Here is a 21,636-nt window from a genome sequence, read left to right on the forward strand (position 1 = left end):
AATCCTCACCTCAATCCAACCCCCAATAAACACCATACACGCCACTGAGCAAAAAAGCTTTTTATTTTCCCCCACATTCCAGCTCTTCGCTTTTTCTAAAACATTTTCCAACTCAGAGCCAAGGCCCAAGAAGTTGATTCACACCTGGGGAGAAAGAAAATAAAACAACAAAACAGGTCGAGGAGCTGCTAGAGGAAGCTCTGAGATGTGTGCAGAAATTGAGGAAGGAGCAGAGGGAGTGACAGCTAGAGACCAATACAGGCATTTAATCCCAACTAAGGTAGCCTCAGGACCCCGGGGTCTACTAGGAGCCGGGAAGCCCTCCTTTCCCCAGTCCAAGGTTGAGAGGGTCCTGTCATTTCCTGTCCCAAGTAGGTGGTTGGGGCATTTAGGCCCAGCCATCAGCAAAATAAGCAGAGTTGATCTTGAGCTTCCAGTTCCTCTGGCCCGATCAGTTCCCTGGGCCTCAACTATTTCCACTTTTCTCATAGTAACTTCCTAGGGCACCGCAGCCAGCTGAAGCTGAGACCAGTTCAAGAGCTGGATGCATAACACATGGCTCTCAAATTTCATGCACCCCCCTCTTACAAGTGAAGATTTTTTGCAGAAATATTTTTTCCTTTAGTGAGCTGACATGTGAACTAGTTAACCAACATGACCCCCACCCACTGCTACGTTTGTGAAGCTGATTCCCTCCAAAGATCTTGTTAACAGAATCAGCTTTTTCTAAAGGTAACGATGACTAAATGGAAGACAGAAGGTGCATGTCAAGTTCTTGGGCACATACTATGTCCCCAGTAAATGGGTATCGTCAATTAGACTCTTCTGAGCGATTCAAGTTGAATTTTACAAAATTTCCATCATAAAACTGGGTATCAGAATTTCAGGACAAAAGCAAGACAAACATGGTTCATATCCAGGATGAATCATCAAATGTGAACCCTCTTAACTCACCATTGTTACCCAAATGCTTGGATGTGAACTAGTTATGGGTGAGTCTTAAAATCACAATGTTGCTTGAAAGAAGTCAGCCACAAAAGAATGTGTGTGATTCTGTCTACATAGGTTCAAAAATAAGTAAAACCAAACTATATTATTTAGGAATACATACGTGGCAATACATTATAAAGCAGGACAGTAGTTATTTCTAGGTAGAGAGAGGGCATTGTCAGGAAGGAAGGGACCATGGGGGGTTTCTGGACTGATGGTAATATTCTACTCCTTCCCTCAGTGGTATTTATAAGTATCCACTTTATAATAATTTGCCAAGCTGTCCTTTTATGCTATTGGACTTTTCTACATAAGTGTTAAATATTTTATAATAAAAAAGTTAAAGTAATTAGAAAAATATTGAATGCTGACGGTGTCAAATTGTTCCTAGTCCCTAAGGGAGAGCTGTGGTTGAAGAGGTTCTCGGGGACTCAGAAGCAGCAGTCTTTGAGGAAAAGTCCAAGGATCTGCTCTACCCCAGTTACAACCCCCACCCCCACCCCATTCCCTGCTCCCGAAGGACTGGAGCAAAGAACCTCACCTGAGAAACAAGTCGGGAACTAGGCCAGTGCCCTCAGAGCCGGGTTCTAGACCAGTGGGACTCCCGGCGCGGGTGGAAGCACATAGCAGTGACACAGCAGAGAAGGCCACAGAAGAGAAGCAGGAAGGAGCCCAAGACCAGCAGCCTGGAGCCACACAGAGCCAGCTCCTCCTAGGGAGGGGTACAGGGAGGGGAGGAGGAGGACATCTTAATCCAGTCCAAGGGCTATAGAAGGAGCCTCCATGAGGGAGAGGGCTATCCACATCTAGGGAGCAACTGAAGGGAAAATATTATTTTCATATAAGCTGACATTTGTCTTTTTTTTTTTTTTGAGATGGAGTCTTGCTCTGTTGCCCAGGCTAGAGTGCAGTGGCGCAATCTCGGCTCACTGCAAGCTCCGCCTCCTGGGTTCACACCATTCTCCTGCCTCAGCCTCCCAAGTAGCTGGGACTACAGGCACCTGCCACTACGCCTGGCTCATTTTTTGTATTTTTAGTAGAGACGAGGTTTCATCGTGTTAGCCAGGATGGTCTTGATCTCCTGACCTCATGATCCACCCGCCTCGGCCTCCCAAAGTGCTGGGATTACAGGTGTGAGCCACTGCGCCTGACATTTTTTTTTTTTTTTTTTTTTTTTGAGACAGGGTCTCACTCTGTCACTCAGGCTGGAATGCAGTGGTGCAATCTCGGCTCACTGCAACCTCCGCCTCCTGGGCTCCAACGATCTTCCCACCTCAGCCTCCTGAGTAGCTAGGACCACAGGTGTGTGCCACCACGCCCAGCTAATTTTTTGTGTGTTTTTTGTAGAGATGGGGTTTCACCATGTTGATCAGGCTCGAACATTTGTCTTGATGGTTTAAAAACTACTTTCTTGCCCAATTATCAACCTGAACCCCCATCATAACTCCATGAGATAGGAAACTTCATTATGATCCACAGTTTAAAGATGTATAAGCGGCCGAGCGCAGTGGCTCATGCCTGTAATCCCAGCACTTTGGGAGGCTGAGGCGGGTGGATCACGAGGTCAGGAGATTTGAGACCATCCTGGCTAACACAGTGAAACCCTATCTCTACTAAAAATACAAAAAATTAGCCAGGCATGGTGGCGGGCGCCTGTAGTCCCAGCTACTTGGGAGGCTGAGGCAGGAGAATGGCATGAACCTGGGAGGCAGAGCTTGCAATGAGCCAAGATTGTGCCACTGCACTTCAGCCTGGGCAACAGAGCAAGACTCCATCTCAAAAAATAAAAATAAAAAAGTGCAAGCAGTGCTGGATCTGGAAACCAGTCCCAGGTTGCGCTCCTCATGGGGTCTTTTCTTTTTGTCTTTATTTGAGATGGAGTCTCACTCTGTTGCCCAGGCTGGAGTGCAGTGGCATGATCTCAGCTCACTACAACCTCTGCCTCCCAGGTTCCGGAGATTCTCCTGCCTCAGCCTCCTGAGTAGCTGGGATTACAGACACCCGCAACAACATCCAGTTAATTTTTAAATTTTTAGTAGAGATGGGGTTTCACCATGTTGGCCAGGCTAGTCTTGAACTCCTGACCTCAAGTGATCCGCCTGCCTTGGCCTCCCAAAGTGCTGGGATTACAGGCGTGAGCCACCGCGCCTCATGGGGTATTTTCAAATGTGAGAGTGGAGTGTACAGCAGCCTCCTGACTGATGGCTCTCCTCCACTCAGCCATTTTCCTCCACCCAGCACCAGGGACGCACGTCTCTCTCCTCCTTAAAACTCCTCAGTGGCCCCCACAGCCTTCAGCATCAGGTCATAGCCCTCTATCCTGCATTCGCAGAGCCTCTCCATCAGACCCCTGTGGTCTCTCTTGACTTTTCTCCTTCCTAAGCCTCTCAACATGGAGTGCTCCCAAAGGCTGAACACTTTCTTTTTTTTTTCTTCTTGAGACAGGGTCTCGCTCTGGCACCCAGGCTGGAGTGCAGTGGTACAATCATGGCTCACTGCAGCCTCAAACTCCTGGGATCAAAGGATCCTCCCACCTCAGCCTCCTGAGTAGCTGGGATTATAGGTGTGTACCACCACACCCTGCTAATTAAAAAAAAAAATTTTTTTAAGAAATGGGGTCGCTGGGCGCAGTGGCTCACACCTGTAATCCCAGCACTTTGGGAGGCCGAGGTGGGCAGATCACGAGGTCAGGAGATTGAGATCATCCTAGCTAACAAGGTGAAACCCTGTCTCTACTAAAAATACAAAAATTAGCCGGGCATGGTGGCAGGCGCCTGTAATCCCAGCTACTCAGGAGCCTGAGGCAGAAGAATGGCGTGAACCTGTGAGGTGGAGCTTGCAGTGAGCCGAGATTGTGCCAATGCACTCCAGCCTGGGTGACAGAGCGAGACTCTGTCTCAAAAAAAAAAAAAAAAGGCAAAAAAGAAACGAGGTCTTGCTATGTTCTCCAGGCTGGTCTGGAACTCCTGGCCTCAGGCATTCTCCTTGCTTCGGCCTCCCAAAGTGCTGGGATTACAGATGTGACAACTGGCTGAACACTTTTCAATCTCTAGGACTATGCGAATGCTGGTGCCTTTGCCTGGAGTGTACCTCCCCCTCTCCTGAACTTCCTCTACTGCAGTCCCTGTCCAAATCTTCCTCATTCTTCAAGGATCATCCTGACCTGACAGAAGGTGTGGGTTGCAACCCTGGCTCTGCCACTTAACCAGTTGGGTGGCCTTCAGCAATTCATTCCCTTTCTCTAAACCTGTTTCCTCATCTGTAAAATGGGATAATAACACCTACCTCAAAAGGCTATTTTAAGATCAAATGAATTAATGAATGCTGAGAGCACTCTGTGCATTATAAACTGCTGTACACAATGCTCTTTGGTAAATGCCACCTTCTCTGTGAAGCACTCTCCATAAATGTTCAAGTTAGGGTTAATGGCTCCTTACTCTGTGTTTGCATAACACTTTGCTCACATCTCTCTAATAGCAATTAGCCCATTTGCCTCTTATTATATCTTCTGAACTCCTTTGAGGTAGAATGTTTTAAAGACAATAGTAAACAATAATAGCTGTCACTTATCAAATCTCTATGTCCCAGGCATTGTGCTGGACACTTCACAGTCATTCTCATTTAATCCTTATTTGATGGAATTAAGAGATAGGGTCATGTTTTCTGTTTTACAGATGAGGAAGCTGACACTCAGAGATGTTTAGACACTTGTTCTAAGTCACACAGCCCCCAAGGCAGGGTTATAAAACCTGTGCTTTTTCTACAAGGTAGAATTGTTTCCAGGGACCTTCAAGATACAGCAGTCAGCAGGCAGTCTACAAAACCCTGGTGACCCATCTGAGGCTCTTACCGAGGTGAGCAGCTTGGTCAGCACAAGGCCTTCATGGCTCCAGACACTAACACATTCCTCACCCATTCTAGGGCTCAGGGTGGCATTTCCAGCCCCCTCCTCTGAGCAGGATATGGGTGGCTGGCTGGAGGGTAGGATTCCTGGAACAGCACTAAAATACAGGCAGGTTTCTGCAGTCCTTTCTGTGGTCACCCTGGCTGTGATAAGGACCAGTTGTCCTGCAGAAGATCCTGTGAAAGGCACAGAAGAGAAATGGAAGAAAATGAGAGGTGACGCGGGAGCTTCTGTCTTCACGCATCTTTTCTTGTATTTTCTTTTTTTTTTTCTTTTTTTGAGATGGAGTCTCGCTCTATCACCCAGGCTGGAGTGCAGTGACGCGATCTCCGCTCACTGCAAGCTCCGCCTCCCGGGTTCACGCCATTCTCCTGCCTCAGCCTCCCAAGTAGCTGGGACTACAGGCGCCCGCCACCATGCCCAGCTAATTTTTTGTATTTTTAGTAGAGACTGGGTTTCACTGTGGTAGCCAGGATGGTCTCGATCTCCTGACCTTGTGATCTGCCCGCCCTGGCCTCCCAAAGTGCTGGGATTACAGGCGTGAGCCACCGTACCCAGCCCTTTTCTTGTATTTTCTGTCTTTATTTTTTTGAGATGGGGTCTCACTTTGTCGTGCAGGTTGCAGTGTAGTGGCATGATCCCAGCTCACTGGAGCCTCAACCTCCTGGGCTCAAGTGATCCTCCCACCTCAGTCTCCTGAGTAGGTAGGGCTACAAGCATGTGCCACCCACCTGGCTAATTTAAAAACAATTTTTTGTAGAGACAGGGTATCACTGTATTGTCCGGGCTGGACTCAAACTCCTGGGCTCAAGCCATCCTGCTACCCTGACCTCCCAAAATGTTGGGATTCCAGGCATGAACCACCATGCCTGGCCCTATTCATTTTTTAAGGCTTTCTATAATACCAGGTGTTTTGGCATTGATTCTATTCAATAAAGTATTCCATATACCATTATTTATATCACTGAGAAATGAAAATAACTTTGTATCAATATAAACACAAATTAAGTTGTAATTTAAATTAACTTAAATTACAATCAATACAACAACCATACTAATACTCGCAAGGCTGCAGTGAAATGGGCAGATACACATTGCCCATGTCAGTTTGCATAAACTAGTTCATTCTTTTTAAGAAAGCAGTTTCTCACTTGGTACCAAAATCCATTAAAAGGTTCTCACCCTATTTTAAATTAGTGGGGAAAGGATGGCCTCAGTAAATGGCCTTGGGAAAATTTCCATGTAGAAAAAAACATAGCGTCAAACTGTTATCTTATAAAATAAAGTTCAGATGTATTAAAGAACTATACAAACTAAAAAAAAACTTAAGTATTTAAAGAAAATACAGAATATTTTATTTTATTTTATTTTATTATTTTTGAGACAGAATTTCACTCTTGTTGCCCAGGCTGGAGTGCAGTGGTGCGATCTCGGCTCACTGCAACCTCCACCTCCTAGGTTTAAGCAATTCTCCTGCCTCAGCCATGCGAGTAGCTGGGATTACAGGCGCCCACCACCATGCCTGGCTAATTTTTTGTATTTTTAGTAGAGATGGGGTTTCATCATGTTGGCCAGGCCAGTCTTGAACTCCTGACCTCAGGTGATCCACCTGCCTCAGCCTCCCAAAGGCTGGGATTATAGCAATGAGCCACCACGCCTGGCCAGAATATTTTCTAATTTTAAAATGAGGAAGGCCTTCCTATGAAAGACACAAAACCTAAAAGTCTTAATAAAGGACAAGAGTGATAAACCTAACCTCATAAAAATTAAAGACTCCTATGCAATGAAAGATAAGTTAAAAAAACAAGTAACATATTGAAAATACCTATAATATATTTAAATGACAAAAGGTTTACTATCCAGAATAAAGACCTTCTACAAATCAAGAAGAAAAAGACAAATAACTTAAAAGAAAAAAGAACAAAGGAAACAAACAGGTAATTCACAGACAACATGAAAACAGACAATAAACCATAAGAAGAGGCTCAACCTTACTAGCAATCAAGAGAAAATAAATTAAAACAATTGGGTAATAGGCCAGACCCGGTAGCTCATGCCTGTAATCCCAGCACTTTGGGAGGCGAGGCAGGAGGATCACTTGAGCCCAGTAGTTTGAAACTAGCCTGGGCAACATAGTGAGACCCCATCTCCATAAAAAATACAAAAATTGGCCAGGCGCAGTGGCTCACACCTGTAATCCCAGCACTTTGGGAGGCCAAGGCGGGTGGATCATGAGGTCAGGAGTTCAAGACCAGCCTGGCCAACATGGTGAAACCCCATCTCTACTAAAAATACAAAAATTAGCTGGACATGGCGCCATGTGCCTGTAATCCCAGCTACTTGGGAGGCTGAGGCAGGAGAATCTCTTGAAACTGGGAGGCAGAGGTTCCAGTGAGCTGAGATCGCACCACTGCCCTCCAGTCTGGGTGACAGAGCAAGACTCCTTGTGGGGGGGGTGGGAATTAGCTGGGCGTGATGGTGAGCACCTGTAATCCCAGCTACTCAGGCGGCTGAGGCAGGAGAATGCTTACTGCAAGCCCTGCCTCCCAGGGATAAGGAATCCTCCCACCTTAGCCTCCCGAGTAGCTGGGACCACAGACGTGCACCACCATGCCCGGCTATTTTTTTTTATTTTTATTTTTAGTAGAGACAGAGTCTTGCCATGTTGTCCAGGCTGGTCTCGAACACCTGTGCTCAAGCAATCTGCCTGCCTTGGCCTCCCAAAGTGCTTGGATTACAGGCATGAGCCACCACATCCGGCCCTAACTGTACACTTTCAATGGGTGAATTGTATGGTACATGAATCATATCTCAATAAAACTATTATATATCTATTTAAAAGTAAAAAGAATGGGAAAGAATTGTCCCAAGTCTGCATATATCAGACACATTCCTTATTTTTGTTAACATACATGTACACCTGGACATGCAGAGACCCACTCCCCCAACACATATATACTCATAGGAGAATGTTAGAATGATAGTGTTGTAAAGGACCTCAGAAGTCAGAAAATACTACCCTCTTCCATCCCTCTTTATCTTAGCAGATTTTAGATAAGGACAAATGTCACACAGGGATTATTGGCATCCACTGACATTTTCACATTCTCTCTATCGCTTGTCATTTTCCCAGAAGACTATAGCTCTTTGGAAATTGATGGTGTCTAATTTTTTTCTGCATCCTTTGTGGCATACAGAACTATGCTAAGGAAAAAGGGGTCTCTAGGAGGAGGTGGCTAAAGGATGAGAAAACATTAGGTCAAACCTAGCCCATTTCATCCTACCTCCAAGGACAGACTCAAAGAACATCAGAACTGGCAGAGGAAGAAAGCAGTCATAGAAAACCTACCCTGTTGGCAGCATGTTCACTGAAAGCCCTAATCACAGAAGTGACTAAAGTCCAGGGATGTGCCCAAGGTCATCATTGGTGAGGTCAGAGGCAGGGCCCACCCCTGAGTGTTCTGATACCCAACCCCACAGTCCTCTGTGATCTCACCTTACTTTTTTTTTTTGGCGGCCGTTGGGGGGGGGGGCGGGGGGGGGGGTTGGGACAGAGTCTCTCTCGTTGCCCAGGCTAGAGTGCAAGAGTGCAGTGGTGTGATCTCTGCTTATTGCACCCTCCGCCTCCCGGGTTCAAGCGATTCTCCTGCCTCAGCCTCCCAAGTAGCTGGGACTACAGGCGCCTGCCACCACACCTGGCTAATTTTTGTATTTTTGTTTGTTTGTTTGAGACGGAGTCTTGCTCTGTCTCCCAGGCTGGAGTGCAGTGGCACGATCTTGGCTCACCGCAACCTCCACCTACCGGGTTCAAGCAATTCTCCTGCCTCAGCCTCCCAAGTAGCTGGGACTACAGGCGCGCACCACCAAGCCTGGCTAATTTTTTTTTGAGACCGAGTTTTGCTCTGTTGCCTAGGCTGGAGTGCAGTGGTACGATCTCGGCTCACTGCAACCTCCGCCTCCCGGGTTCAAGTGATTCTCCTGCCTCAGCCTCCTGAGTAGCTGGGATTACAGGCACATGCAACCATGCCCGGCTAATTTTTGTATTTTTAATAGAGATGGGGTTTCACCATGTTGGTCAGGCTGGACTCGAACTCCTGACCTTGTGATCTGCCTGCCTCAGCCTCCCAAACTGCTGTGATTACCGCTTTGAGCCACCGTGACCAGCCCACCCGCTTAATTTTTGTATTTCTAGTAGAGACGGGGTTTCACCATGTTGGCCAGGCTGGTCTCGAACTCCTAACCTCGTGATCTGCCCTTCTCGGACTCCCAAAGTGCTGGGATTACAGTCATGAGCCACCGCACCTGGTCGTTTTTTTTTTTTTTTTGAGAGAGAGTCTCGCTCTGTCACCCAGGCTGGAGTGCAATCGTGCGATCTCGGTTCACTGCAACCTCCGTCTCCTGGGTTCAAGCGATCCTCCTTCCTCAGCCTCCCAAGTAGTTGGGATTAGAGGCGCCTGCCACCATGCCTGGCTAATTTTTGTATTTTTAGTAGAGACGGGGTTTCATCATGTTGGCCAGGCTGGTCGCGAACTCCTGACCTCAAATGATCCACCTATCTTGGCCTCCCAAAGTGTTGGGATTACAGGCATGAGCCACCACAGCCAGTCTCTGATCTCACCTTTCAATCCCATCTGACTTCCCAGGACTGTGGCCTGGAATGTCCGGGTCTTGTTCCTGTCTGGACCATCTCCGAAGTTCAAGGTGGTCAGTAAGCCCACGACGTGAGACCCTCGCCACTTCCCTGTGACTGTCCCATTCCTGGGACACAGGGTCAGCTGGCCAAAAGATCTCAAAAAAGAGACCCAGTCCTGTGAGCAAAAGAATGGTGGGAGACGGGTGAGATGAGATTAGCAGCAAAAGCCTGTCTAGGTTGGAAGGAAGAGCGGGTACGGCGATGTGGAACTTACCTGGGGGATGTCAGGGCTGCGCAGGCCAGTCCTGTGGGTGAGGAGGAAGCTGCCAAGGCCCAGGCCAGAGAGGCCAAGGAGCAGCAGGATCAAAGTGGCACAGACCAGAGGTGGGTGGTGGGCCAGACACAGGTGCAGGTTGTGCCCTGCCTGGCAGTTGCCCATGGGGAGCAGAGGGGGCTGAGCCTCCGGGGAGAGCCTGCTGGAAGACAGGGAGGGAGAATGGGACAAGAGCACCTCTTTTACGCAAAGAGAAAAGAAAGCTCAGAGAAGACAAGGGACTTCCCAAGGCCACACAGTAAGTGGCAGAGCCAGAACAAGAATCCAAGGTTCCCAACTCCAAAAGTTCATCTCCCTGCACTGCTGGATAAATATTTGCTGCATTTCATTTCTGAAGTAATCTAAGTGGAGGCAGAGCAGGGTACTCCGTGCTGGAAGAAGGAACCTGAAAGGGAGACTTCTCAGCTGGAGAAACAGAAGCACTGTTGTGGGGCGAGGGTTTGGCTGAGGAATAGTTCCAGCCAGAGCCCAGACAAGACTCTGGAGAAGAACTCCACTGTGCAGTTAAACGGCTAGATCTGAATCCCTTTCTGTTATTCACTGACTCTGTGAGTTTAAGAATCCATAAAATGGGAGTTCTGAGAACACCAAGTAATAAGGATTAAACGTGGCGGATGAAGCAGTCTGCGTGGTATTTGGCCATGCAGGAATTCAACAAATGTCCACTTCCTTTCTCTTTCTCGTACAGATCCTCAAAACCGGGTAAGGCGAGGCAAAAAATACTGTGAGGGAAACTGAGGCTCGCGGACTTTAACATACGAGGGGTAGGGCCAAGGTCTGAACCCCGCCTCCTGCTTCCAAGTGGGGTGCTCCTTCCCACGCAAGGTGCGACGGCCTGATGGAAAAGAACTTCTGGAAGGCGAAGAGATAAACAGGGGTCGGGGGAGAAGGAGGGAGCCACGGAAATGCAGGTGTCACAAATGCTCAGCCCTGCCCCGCCTCCCGTCCGGCTGGAAGGGGTTTAAAGGGAGGGGAGGGCAGAGCCTGAGGGTCCGCGGCCGCTGGTGCACCTGAGCACCCCCTCCCCGGAAAGCCCCCGCCCCGAACGATTGCAACACCTTCGTCCCCTCCCGGTCTCGGGCGTCGGATCCGCCAGCCGCTCGCTCTTACCCTTCTGGGCCGGGCGGAGGCCGGCGCCCCCCGTGACGTCACGCGCGGGGCCGCGAGGGGGCGGGGTCCGTGCTCCGTGCTTCAGTCCCCGACCCTCCTCCTCGCGCGGCCCCGCCCCGCGGCCGGGTCCGCATGCGCAGTGGCCACGCGGGCGCCTGCCTCGCAGCTCCCTGCCAGGGTGGGGGCGTACCAAAGGGATACCCAAGGAAGGGGCCACCGGGAAGGAAAACCTCCGGGGGAGGGGTGGAAACGGGAGCAAGGCCAGGGAGCAAGTGCGAGAAACGTCGCAGAAGCCCACAGGCTCCCTCCAGAGAGACTGGCGAGAACTGCCCCAGAAGCTTGTCGCCGGCATTTTTGGGCCGTGCGTCCCCCACCCGCGCCAATAGCACAGCCCAGCCGCGCCCGGGTTCCCGGTGACTACTCGGCATCCGCTCAGAGTTGCAGGGCTGCCACTTTAGGAGTCTGTCCACTGGGGCTGGGAGTGGTGTTTCGGGCTCCGCCTTTCTGTGCACCCCGATCATGCTTAATGTCTGCACCTTTCTCGTGGACCCTGGCTTTTAGTGACTTCTTAATGTATAGGATGCTGGAGCTGAAGAGTTGCGCAGTAGAGAGCATCTCAGTTCACTTCTGCCTAAGTTTTGGAGGTGAGAACATCTGACCGGAGGTAGCATGACACATGGAACCAGGAGCTTTGGGTTCAAATCCTGACTGTCAGTACCCTCGCATAAGCCATAGCCGCGCTCTCAGGGGACTAAGCTTACCCCTCTGCTAAACAGGATCATCCTATCTATCTCACCCGTTGGATCAGAAGCTTAAAGGGTAAAATGTGGGAAAACATGGGCCCAGTCCCCACTGAGCACACAGGACAGATGCTACTTGAAACGGAATCTATTTAATTCGACTATGGCTTCCTTAAGGCAGAGACCATGTCGTTTGTATCAACAGCCACAAAAGTTTGTGGCACAAAACCGTCGCATATACAAATGATTTTTTTTTTTTTTTGAGACAGGGTCTCAGTCTGTCGCCCGGCTGGAGTGCAGTGGCGCGATCTCGACTCACTGCAACCTCCACCTCCCGGGTTCAAGTGATTCTCCTGCCTCAGCCTTCCGAGTAGCTGGGACTACAGGCGCGCGCCACCACGCCCAGCTAATTTTTGTGTTTTTAGTAAAGACGAAGTTTCACCATGTTGGCCAGGATGGTCTCGATCTTTGACCTCGTGGTCTGCCCGCATCGGACCCCCAAAGTGCTGGGATTACAAGCGTGAATCACCGCACCCGGCCGATTTTTTTTTTTTTTTTTTTTTTTTTTTTTTTTTTTTTTTTGACAGAGCCTTGCTCTGTGATCGCCCAGACTGGAGTTCAGTGGCACAATCAAAGCTCACTGCAGCCTGGACGTCTTGGGCTCAAGAGATCTCCAGCCTCAGCGTCCTGGGTAGTTGAGACAGCCGGTAGTCACACGCTACCCACCATGCCCAGCTAACTTTTGCGTTGTGTGTAGAGATGGGGTTTTCCCATTTGCCATGTTGCCCAGGCATGTCTCGAACTCCTGACCTCAAGCAGTCCTCCCGCCTCGGCCTCCCAAAGTGCTGGGATTATAGGCCTGAGCCACCGCGCCCTGACTAGTCAAATGATTTTTGACAAGGGTGCTGTGGCCATTCAGAGAAAAGAGTCTTTTCTGTGCATCGAAGGACACAATAGGCTGGGCATGGTGGCTCAAGCCTGTAATCCTAGCACTTTGGGAGGCCGAGGTGGGTGGATCACCTGAGGTCAGGAGTTTGAGACCAGCCTGGCCAACATGATGAAACCCCATCTCTACTAAAAGTACAAAATTAGCCAGGCATGGTGCCGGGCGCCTATAATCCCAGCTACTCGGGAGGCTAAGGCTGGACAATCACTTGAACCTGGGGAGTGGAGGTTGCAGTGAGCTGAGATTGCACCACTTCACTCCAGCCTGGGCAAAAGATCAAAACTCCACCCCCCAAAAACAAAAATAAAAACAAAAAAAGGAAAGGACAGTGAAAAGGCAACCAACAGAATGAGAGGAAATATCAAATCATATATCTGATAAGGGGTTGATATCTACAATATATAAAGAACTCCTACAACTCAACAACAGCCCAATCTCAGCTCACCTCAACCTCCGCCTCTCAGGCTCAAGGGATTCTCCTGCCTCAGCCTCCTAAGTAACTGGGATTACAGGCGCACGCCACTATCACCTAGCTAATTTTTTTATTTATTAGTAGAGACAGGGTTTTACCATATTGGCCAGGCTGATCTCAAACTCCTGACCTCAAATGATCTACCCACCTCGGCTTCCCAAAGTACTGGGATTACAGGCGTGAGCCACTGCGCCCGGCCTAATTTTTTGTATTTTCAGTAGAGATGGGGTTTCATCATGTTGGCCAGGCTGGTCTCAAATTCCTGACCTCAGGTGATCCACCCGCCTCAGACTCCCGAAGTGCTGGGATTACAGGTGTGCACCACCACACCTGGCCAAGTATACCAACATTTTGACTTAATCCACTCAACAAGCCCTCAAAGTGGATGTTATTCTGGAAAGCTGGCCCTTAGTTTAAGTCAGGGGTCCCCAACCCTTGGGCCGTGGGGCCAGTACCAGTCCGTGACCTGTTAGGAACTGACCCGCACAGCAGGAAGTGAATGGCTGGTGATAGAAGCTTCATCTGTATTTACAGCTGTTCCCCATTGCCTGTGTTACCGCCTCAGCTCTGTTTCCTGTCAGATCAGTAGCAGCATTAGATTATCATAGGAGCATGAATCCTATTGTGAACTGCGCATGTGAGGGAACTAGGTTGCTTCTTATGAGAATCTAATGCCTGATGATCTCTCACTGTCTCCCATCAACATCAGATGGGACTATCTAGTTGCAGGAAAACAAACTCAGGGATCCCACTGATTCTACTTTATGATGAGTTGTATAATTATTTTATTATACCTTATAATGTAATAATAATAGAAATAAAGTGCAAAATAAATGTCATGTGCTTGAATCATCACGAAACCTTTCCTCCCCCGGTGGAAAAATTATCTTCCATGAAACTTGTCCCCACTGCCAAAAAGGTTGGGACTGCTAGTTTAATTTAACCAAGGTCATACATATATTAGGTGGCAGAAATTGGGTTATGATTTAAGCCTGACCACAGCATGGCATGTGGGAATGAGAAAGCCCTGTTGAGGCTCGTTCATTCAATAAGCATCTGTTGGCCGCCAGGCTGTGTATTCTGTGGGCTGGGAATATAGTGATGGACAAAGTATTCATGATCTCTGGCCTCCTGGAACTACAATCTGGCATGTTCAGGCTGGGCGCAGTGGCTCATGCCTGTAATCCCAGCACTTTGGGAGGCCGAGGCAGGAGGATCACCTGAGGTCGGGAGTTCAAGACTAGTCTGACCAACATGGAGAAACCCCATCTCTACTAAAAATACAAAATTATTTGGGCGTGGTGGCATATGCCTGTAATCCCAGCTACTTGGGAGGCTGAGGCAAGAAAATCGCTTGAACCTGGGAGGCAGAGGTTGCGGTGAGCCAAGATCACGCCATTGCACTCCAGCCTGGACAACAAGAGCAAAACTCCATCTCGAAAAAAAAAAAAAAAAAAAGCAACAAGAAAAGTGCATGTTTGCCTAAACCTTTTTTCTTCTTCTTCTTTTTTTTTTTTTTTTGGAGGCAGAGTTTCACTCTGGTTGCCCAGGCTGGAGTGCAGTGGCGCGATCTCAGCTCACGGCAACCTCTGCCTCCTGGGTTCAAACAATTGTCCTGCCTTAGCCTCCCTAGTGGCTGGGACTACAGGCGTGCGTCACCAGGCCCAGCTAATTTTTTTTGTATTTTTAGTAGAGACAGGGTTTTGCCATGTCGTCCAGGCTGGTCTCGAACTCCTGACCTCAAGTGATCCATCCACCTTAGCTTCCCAAAGTGCTGGGATTACAGGTGTGAGCCAGTGAGCCCCACCTTTTTTTTTTGTTTCTTTTTTTTTTGAGACAGGGTCTTGGTCTGTCACCCAGGCTGGAGGGCAGTGGTGCAATCTTGGCTCAGTGCAACCTCCCTCCCCACCATGCTCAAGCAATCCTCCCACCTCATCCGCCCAAGTAGCTGGGACCACAAGTGTGCACCACCATGCCAAGCTATTTTTTTTTTATTTTTTATTTTTAGTAGAGATGGGGTCTCACCATGTTGTGCAGTCTGGTATCGAACTCCTGAGCTCAAGCCATCCACCCACCTTAGACTCCCAAAGTGCTGGAATTACAGGTGTGAGCCACCCTGCCCGGCCCCATCTAGACTTTTTTTTTTGAGATGGAGTCTTGCTCTGTCGCCCAGACTGGAGTGAAGTGGCGTGATCTCGGCTCACTGCAACCTCCAACTCCTGGGTTCAAGCGATTCTCCTGCCTCAGTCTCCTGAGTAGCTGGGATTACAGAGGCATGCCACCATGCCCGGATAATTTTTGTATTTTTAGTAGAGACAGGGTTTCACCATGTTGGCCAGGCTGGTCTCGAACTCCTGACCTCAAGTGATCCACCTGCCTTGGCCTCCCTAACTGCTGGGATTACAGGTGTGACACATCGTGCCTGGCCAAAAAAAATTTTTTTTTTGAGATGGAGTCTCACTCTGTCGCCCAGGCTGGAGTGCAGTGGTGTGATCTCTGCTCACTGCGAGCTCCGCCTCGTGGGTTCACACCATTCTCCTGCCTCAGCCTCCCAAGTAGCTGAGACTACAGGCGCCCGCCACCACGCCCAGCTAATTTTTTGTATTTTTTAGTAGAGACAGGGTTTCACCGTGTTAGCCAGGGTGGTCTCGATCTCCTGACCTCGTGATCTGCCCGCCTTGGCCTCCCAAAGTGCTGGGATTACAGGCGTGAGCCACCGCGCCTGGCTTTTTTTTTTTTTTTTAAGATGGAGTTTCACTCTTGTAGCCCAGGCTGGAATGCAATGGCGCAATCTTGGCTCACTGCCACCTCCGCCTTCCCGGGTTCAAGCGATTTTCCTACCTCAGCCTCCTGCTGGGACTGCAGGTGCCTGCCACCACGCCCGGCTAATTTTTGTATTTTCAGTAGAGACGGGGTTTCACCATCTTGGCCAGGTTGGTCTCGAATTCCTGACCTCTTAATTCCTCTTCGGCCTCCCAAAGTGCTGGGATTGCAGGTGTGAACCACCACGCCCAGCCCCCAAAAATTTTTAAGTTAGCTGGGCATGGGGGCATGCACCTGTAGTCCCAGCCACTCTGGAGGCTGAGGCAGAAGGATCACTTGAGCTGCAGTGAATCGAGATTGCCACTGCACTTCAGCCTAGGTAACAGAGTAAGACCCTGTCTCTAAAATAAATACATAAACAAATAAATATTACTTTATCGAATCATGTCAGTAACAAAACAAATTATTATCCCTATTTTATGGATGAGAAAACCAAGACTTAGCAATGTTAGCAAACTTGCCTATGGTCTCCAGCTAGCCCACCAGCTACATGTCCCACACAGGAAAGAACAATAAAAATATAGAAAAAAAATAGAATAATATGATTGCCTGGAATAAGAAATACTTATTCCAAAATAGAATTTAAAAATAGGATAATATGATTACCTGGAATAAGAGATACTTTCTGAAGCAAGACATACAAATATAGAAACCATAAATGAAGAAGGCTGATAAATTTAATTATTTAAAATTTAAAACCTCTGTATGATAAGATCCCACGTGAGTGAGAAGTGGGAGAAAATCACTGCAGTATATATAAACCATCAAGGGATTAGAAGTTGCTAATGTTTTTTGTTTTGTTTTGTTTTGAGATGGAGTCTCACTCTGTCGCCTAGGCTGGAGTGCAGTGGGTCCATCTCAGTTCACTGAAACCTCCAGCTCCCAGGTTCAAGTGATTCTCCTGCCTCAACCTCCTAAGTAGCTGGGATTACAGGCACTTGCCACCGCACCCAGCTAATTTATTTTGTATTTTTAGTAGAGACGGGGTTTCACCATGTTGGCAGGCTGGTCTCGAACTCGTGACTTCAAGTTACCCACCCGCCTCGGCTTCCCAAAGTGCTGGGATTACAGGCATGAGCCACCATGCCCAGCCTGTTTTGTTTTTTACTAAGGTAAAATTTACATAGAGTGAAATGCACAGGTCTTAAAGTATAAAATTTCATGAGTTTTGACAAATGTAATGCCTATCTAAACACCCCAATCAAGACATAAAACACTTCCAGCACTCCAAGAACTTCCTTCCCTTCCCTTTCTAGTCAGTCCCCACTGCCCGTGTCCATAGGCAACTACTATCCTGATTCCGTAACCAAAAATAGTTATTTTTTTCTTTAAAATGCCCAGATTCACTTAATAGACTGTAAGTGTTGTTACAAGAGGATCTACCTGATTTTTTTCTTAGTGTTTTGTGTGTGTGTGTGCATGTGTGTGTGGTAAACAACATATATAATATAAAACTTGCCATTTTAGCTTTTTTTTGTTTTGTTTTGTTTTGTTTTGAGACAGAGTCTCGCTCTGTTGCCCAGGCTGGAATGCAATGGTGCAATCTTGGCTCACTGCAACCTTCACTTCCTGAGTTCAAGTGATTCTCCTGCCTCAGCCTCCCAAGTAACTGGGATTATAGGCGTCTGCCACCACACCTGGCTAATTTTTTGTATTTTTAGTAGAGACAAGGTTTCATCATATTGGCCAGGTTGGTCTTGAACTCCTGACCTCAGGTGATCCACCCGCCTTGGCCTCCCGAAGTGCTGGGATTACAGACGTGAGCCACTGCACCTGGCCATTTTAGCTATTTTTAAGTGCACAGTTCAGTGGTATTAATTATATTCACAATTTTGTGCAACTGTCACCACTATTTCCAAAACTTTTTCATCACTCCAAACAGAAATTCTGTAACATTAAGCAATAACTTTCTTTTTTTTATGGGAAAAAAATGGATGATTTATTATATAAAAGTATGATTGGCAGAATACAGAAAAACTGTTTTTTTTTTACCTTTATGTGTTTATTACAAACACCAAACAAGGTGTAACAATTGGAAGAATGAATTTCAAACTACCCAAAATTATTCATTTGGTGAAATTATTCAAGTCACGAATGCTAAGTAAATAGATGCACTTCAAAATATGCAAAGTGTGGCTGGGTGCAGTGGCTCACACCTGTAATCCCAGCACTTTGGGAGGCCGAGGCAGCCAGACCACCTGAGGTCAGGAGTTTGAGACAAGCCTGGCCAACATGGTGAAACCCCGTCTCTACTAAAAATACAAAAATTAGCCATGCATGATGGCAGGTGCCTATAATACCAGTTACTTGGGAGGCTGAGGCAAGAGAATCACTTGAACCCGGGAGGCAGAGGTTGCAGTGAGCTGAGATCAAGCCACTGCACTCCAGCCTGGGCAACAGAGCAAGACTCTGTCTTAAAAAAAAAAAAAATCAATGTAATACACCACATTAATAGAATGAACCGGGGAGAAAACACATGGTCATCTCAATTGATGCAGAAAAGGCTTTGAAAAAATGAACACCCTTTCATGATTTTATTTATTTATTTATTTTGAGATGGAGTTTCGCTCTTGTTGCCCAGGCTGGAGTGCAATGGCGTGATTTCGGCTCACCACAGCCTCTGCCTCCCAGGTTCAAGCAATTCTCCTGCCTCAGCCTCTGGAGTAGCTGGGATTATAGGGAAGCGCCACCACGCCCGGCTAATTTTTTTGTATTTCAGTAGAAACGGGGGTTTCTCCATGTTGGTCAGGCTGGTCTCGAACTTCTGACCTCAGGTGATCTGCCCGCCTCGGCCTCCCAAAGTGCTGGGATTACAGGCGTGAGTGAGCCACCGCGCCTGGCCAACACCCTTTCATGATTAAAACACTCCATACACTAGAAATAGACAGGAACGTCCTCAAAATGATAAAGGCCATAAACCACAGCTAACATCATACTCTACAGGGAAAGACTGAAAGCTTGTACCCTCAGACCAGGAATAAGACAAGGATGCCTGCTCTCACCACTTCTATTCAACATAGTACTAGAAGTTCTAGGCAAAGCAATTCGCCAAGAAGAAATAAAAGACTTCCAAATTGGAAAGGAAGAAGTAAAATGATCTCTTTTCACAGATTATATAATTATATATAGAAAATCATAAGAAATCCACACAAAAATTTTAGAATTAAGTTCAGCAAAGTTGCAGGACATAAAATCAACCCAGATTGTATACACTTGCAGCAAACAATTTGAAAAGGAAATTTAAATAATAATTTCCTTTGCAATAGCATCAAAAGAATAAAATACTCAGAAAGAAATTTAACCAAGGAGCTCAAAGATTTGTACACTGAAAATTACAATATACTGCTGAAATAAATTAAAGAAGACCCCCAAAAGAGAAAACATCCCACATTCATGGATTGAAGGACTTAATAGTGTTAAGATGGCAATACTACCCAAAGCGATCTGCAGTTTCAATGCAAATTCCTAACAAATCATATCAAATCCCAATGATGGTTTTTTTTTTTTTTTTTTTTTGAGACAGAGTCTCACTCTGTCGCCCAGGCTGGAGTGCAGTGGAACAGAAAAACCCATCCTAAAATTCATACAGAATCTCAAGGGACCTTGAATACCAAAACGGTCTTGAAAAAAAGTTGAAGGACTCAATTTCCTGATTTTAAAACTTACTACAAAGCTATCATAATCAAAACAATGTAGGGGCTGGCTGCAGTGGCTCACGCCTGTAATCCCAGCACTTTGGGAGGCCAAGGTGGGTGGATCGCCTGAGGTCAGGAGTTGGAGACCAGCCTGGTCAACATGGCGAAACCCCATCTCTACTAAAAATACAAAAACTAGCCAGGTGGCAAGCGCTTATAATCCCAGCTACTCGGTAGGCTGAGGCAGGAGAATTGCTTGAACCCAGGAGGCGGAGGTTGCAGTGAGCCAAGATTTCGCTGCTGCACTCCAGCCTGGGGGACAGAGCTAGACTCTGTCTCAAACAAACAACCAACCAAGCAAAAACTGTAGGGGGGCCAAGTGTGGTGGCTCATGCCTGTAATCCCAGCACTTTGGGAGGCTGAGGCGGGAGGATCGCTTGAGGCCAGGAGTTCAAGACCATCCTGGGCAACATGGTGAGACCCCCGTCTAAAAATACAAAAATTTAGCCGGAGTGGGGGCAAGCGCCTGTAATCCCAGGTACTCAGGAGGCTGAGGCACGAGAATTGCTTGAACCTGGGAGACAGAGGTTGTAGTGAGCCCAGATTTGGCCACTGCACTCCAGCCTAGGTGACAGTGAGTAGCAAAAACAAACAAACGAAACACTATGTAGTGGGAGGTCAGAGCAAGATGGCAGAATAGAAGCCTCCTCAGAACCATCATAAGAACCAAAAATCAGGTGAGTGGTCACAGTAGCTGATTTTAACTTCATATCACTGAAAGAGGCACTGAAGAGGGTAGGAAAGACAGCCTTTTTTTTTTTTTTTTTTTTTTTTTTTGAGATGGAGTCTCCCTCTGTCGCCTAGGCTGGAGTGCAATGGTGCAGTCTCGGCTCACTGAAACCTCTGCCTCCTGGGTTCAAGCGATTCTCCTGCCTCAGCCTCCCTAGTAGCTGGGACTACAGGCATGTGCCACCACGCCCGGCGAGTTTTTGTATTTTCAGTGAGATGAGATTTCACCATGTTGGCCTGACCTCAAGTGATCTGACCTCAAGTGACTCCTGACCTCAAGTGATCCGCCTGCCTTGGCCTCCCAAAGTGTTGGGATTACAGGTGTGAGCCACCGCGCCCATCCAGGAAAGACTGTCTTGAATCACTGACACCACCCCTCCCCAACCCCCTAGCAGTAGCTGCGTGGCACAGAGAGAAACTGTGCACTTGGAGGAGAGAGAGCACATGGACTGGGGGACTTGGCATTGAACTGAGGGACTTGCCAGTGAACTCAGTGCTGCCCTGTCACAGTGGAGAGCAAAGCCATGCTGGCCTCAGCCAGTTGCCTGCCCAAGGAGGGAGCATTTGTATCAGCCTGAACCACAGGGGAATTGCCCATCCTAGTGGTCAGAACTCAAGTTGCGGCAAGCCTTGACACTGCAGGCTAAAGTGCTCTGGGGTCCTAGGTAAATTTGAAAGGCATTTTAGGATACAAGGACTGCAACTTCTAGGCAAGTCCTAGTGCTGGGCTGGCCTTAGAGCCAGTGGACTAGGATGGCACATGACCTAGCTAGACAGTAGTTGGGGCAGCTAAAGGAGTGCATGCACCACCCTTCCCGCAATCCCAGGCGGCATAGCTCACAGCAACGAAAGTAACTCCTTCCTTCTGCTTGAGGAGAGGAAAGCAAAGAGTAAAGAGGACTTTGTCTTGCATCTTGGATACCAGATCAGCCACAATAGGACAGAGCACCAGGCAGTCATGAGGCCCTCATTCCAGGCCCTAGCTCCTGGATGACATTTTTAGACATGCGCTGGGCCAGAAGGGAGCCTCCTGTCCTGAAGGGAAGGACGCAGTCCTGGAAGGGCTTATCACCTGCTGACTAAGGAGCCCTTGGTCCCTGAATAGCCAACAGCGATACCCAGGTAGTGTCTGTGGACCTTGGATAAGAGTCTGAGTTGCGCTGGCTTCAGGTAAGGCCCAGCACATTACCAGCTGTGGTGGCTCTGGTGAAAGACTACTGCTTGACAAAAGCAGAGAGAAAAGTAAAGGGAACTTTGTCT

At 47.9% G+C, this 21,636-nt stretch overlaps 1 protein-coding gene across 5 annotated transcripts; it reads right to left on the bottom strand.

The window, feature by feature from the left end:
• Window positions 1-45: 45 nt before the first annotated feature.
• On the bottom strand, window positions 46-11,092 carry TMEM219 (transmembrane protein 219). 5 transcript variants are annotated; one of them, XM_003778601.5, is made up of 6 exons: window positions 10,972-11,092; window positions 9,802-10,000; window positions 9,513-9,702; window positions 4,841-5,070; window positions 1,532-1,702; window positions 46-144 (listed from the first exon to the last, which is right to left on the bottom strand). In XM_003778601.5, the coding sequence occupies exons 2-5, from the start codon at window positions 9,964-9,966 to the stop codon at window positions 1,565-1,567; spliced, it is 723 nt and encodes a 240-aa protein (XP_003778649.1). In that variant the 5' UTR covers window positions 9,967-10,000; window positions 10,972-11,092; the 3' UTR covers window positions 46-144; window positions 1,532-1,564. The 5 variants fall into 5 exon arrangements, with proteins under 5 accessions (XP_003778649.1, XP_009248895.1, XP_009248896.1 ...); XM_009250620.4 differs by having other exon boundaries at window positions 9,802-10,003; XM_009250621.4 differs by having other exon boundaries at window positions 10,920-11,023.
• Window positions 11,093-21,636: the final 10,544 nt, after the last annotated feature.

This window comes from Pongo abelii, chromosome 18 (assembly GCF_028885655.2).
Source record: "Pongo abelii isolate AG06213 chromosome 18, NHGRI_mPonAbe1-v2.0_pri, whole genome shotgun sequence".
NCBI lineage: Eukaryota > Metazoa > Chordata > Mammalia > Primates > Hominidae > Pongo > Pongo abelii.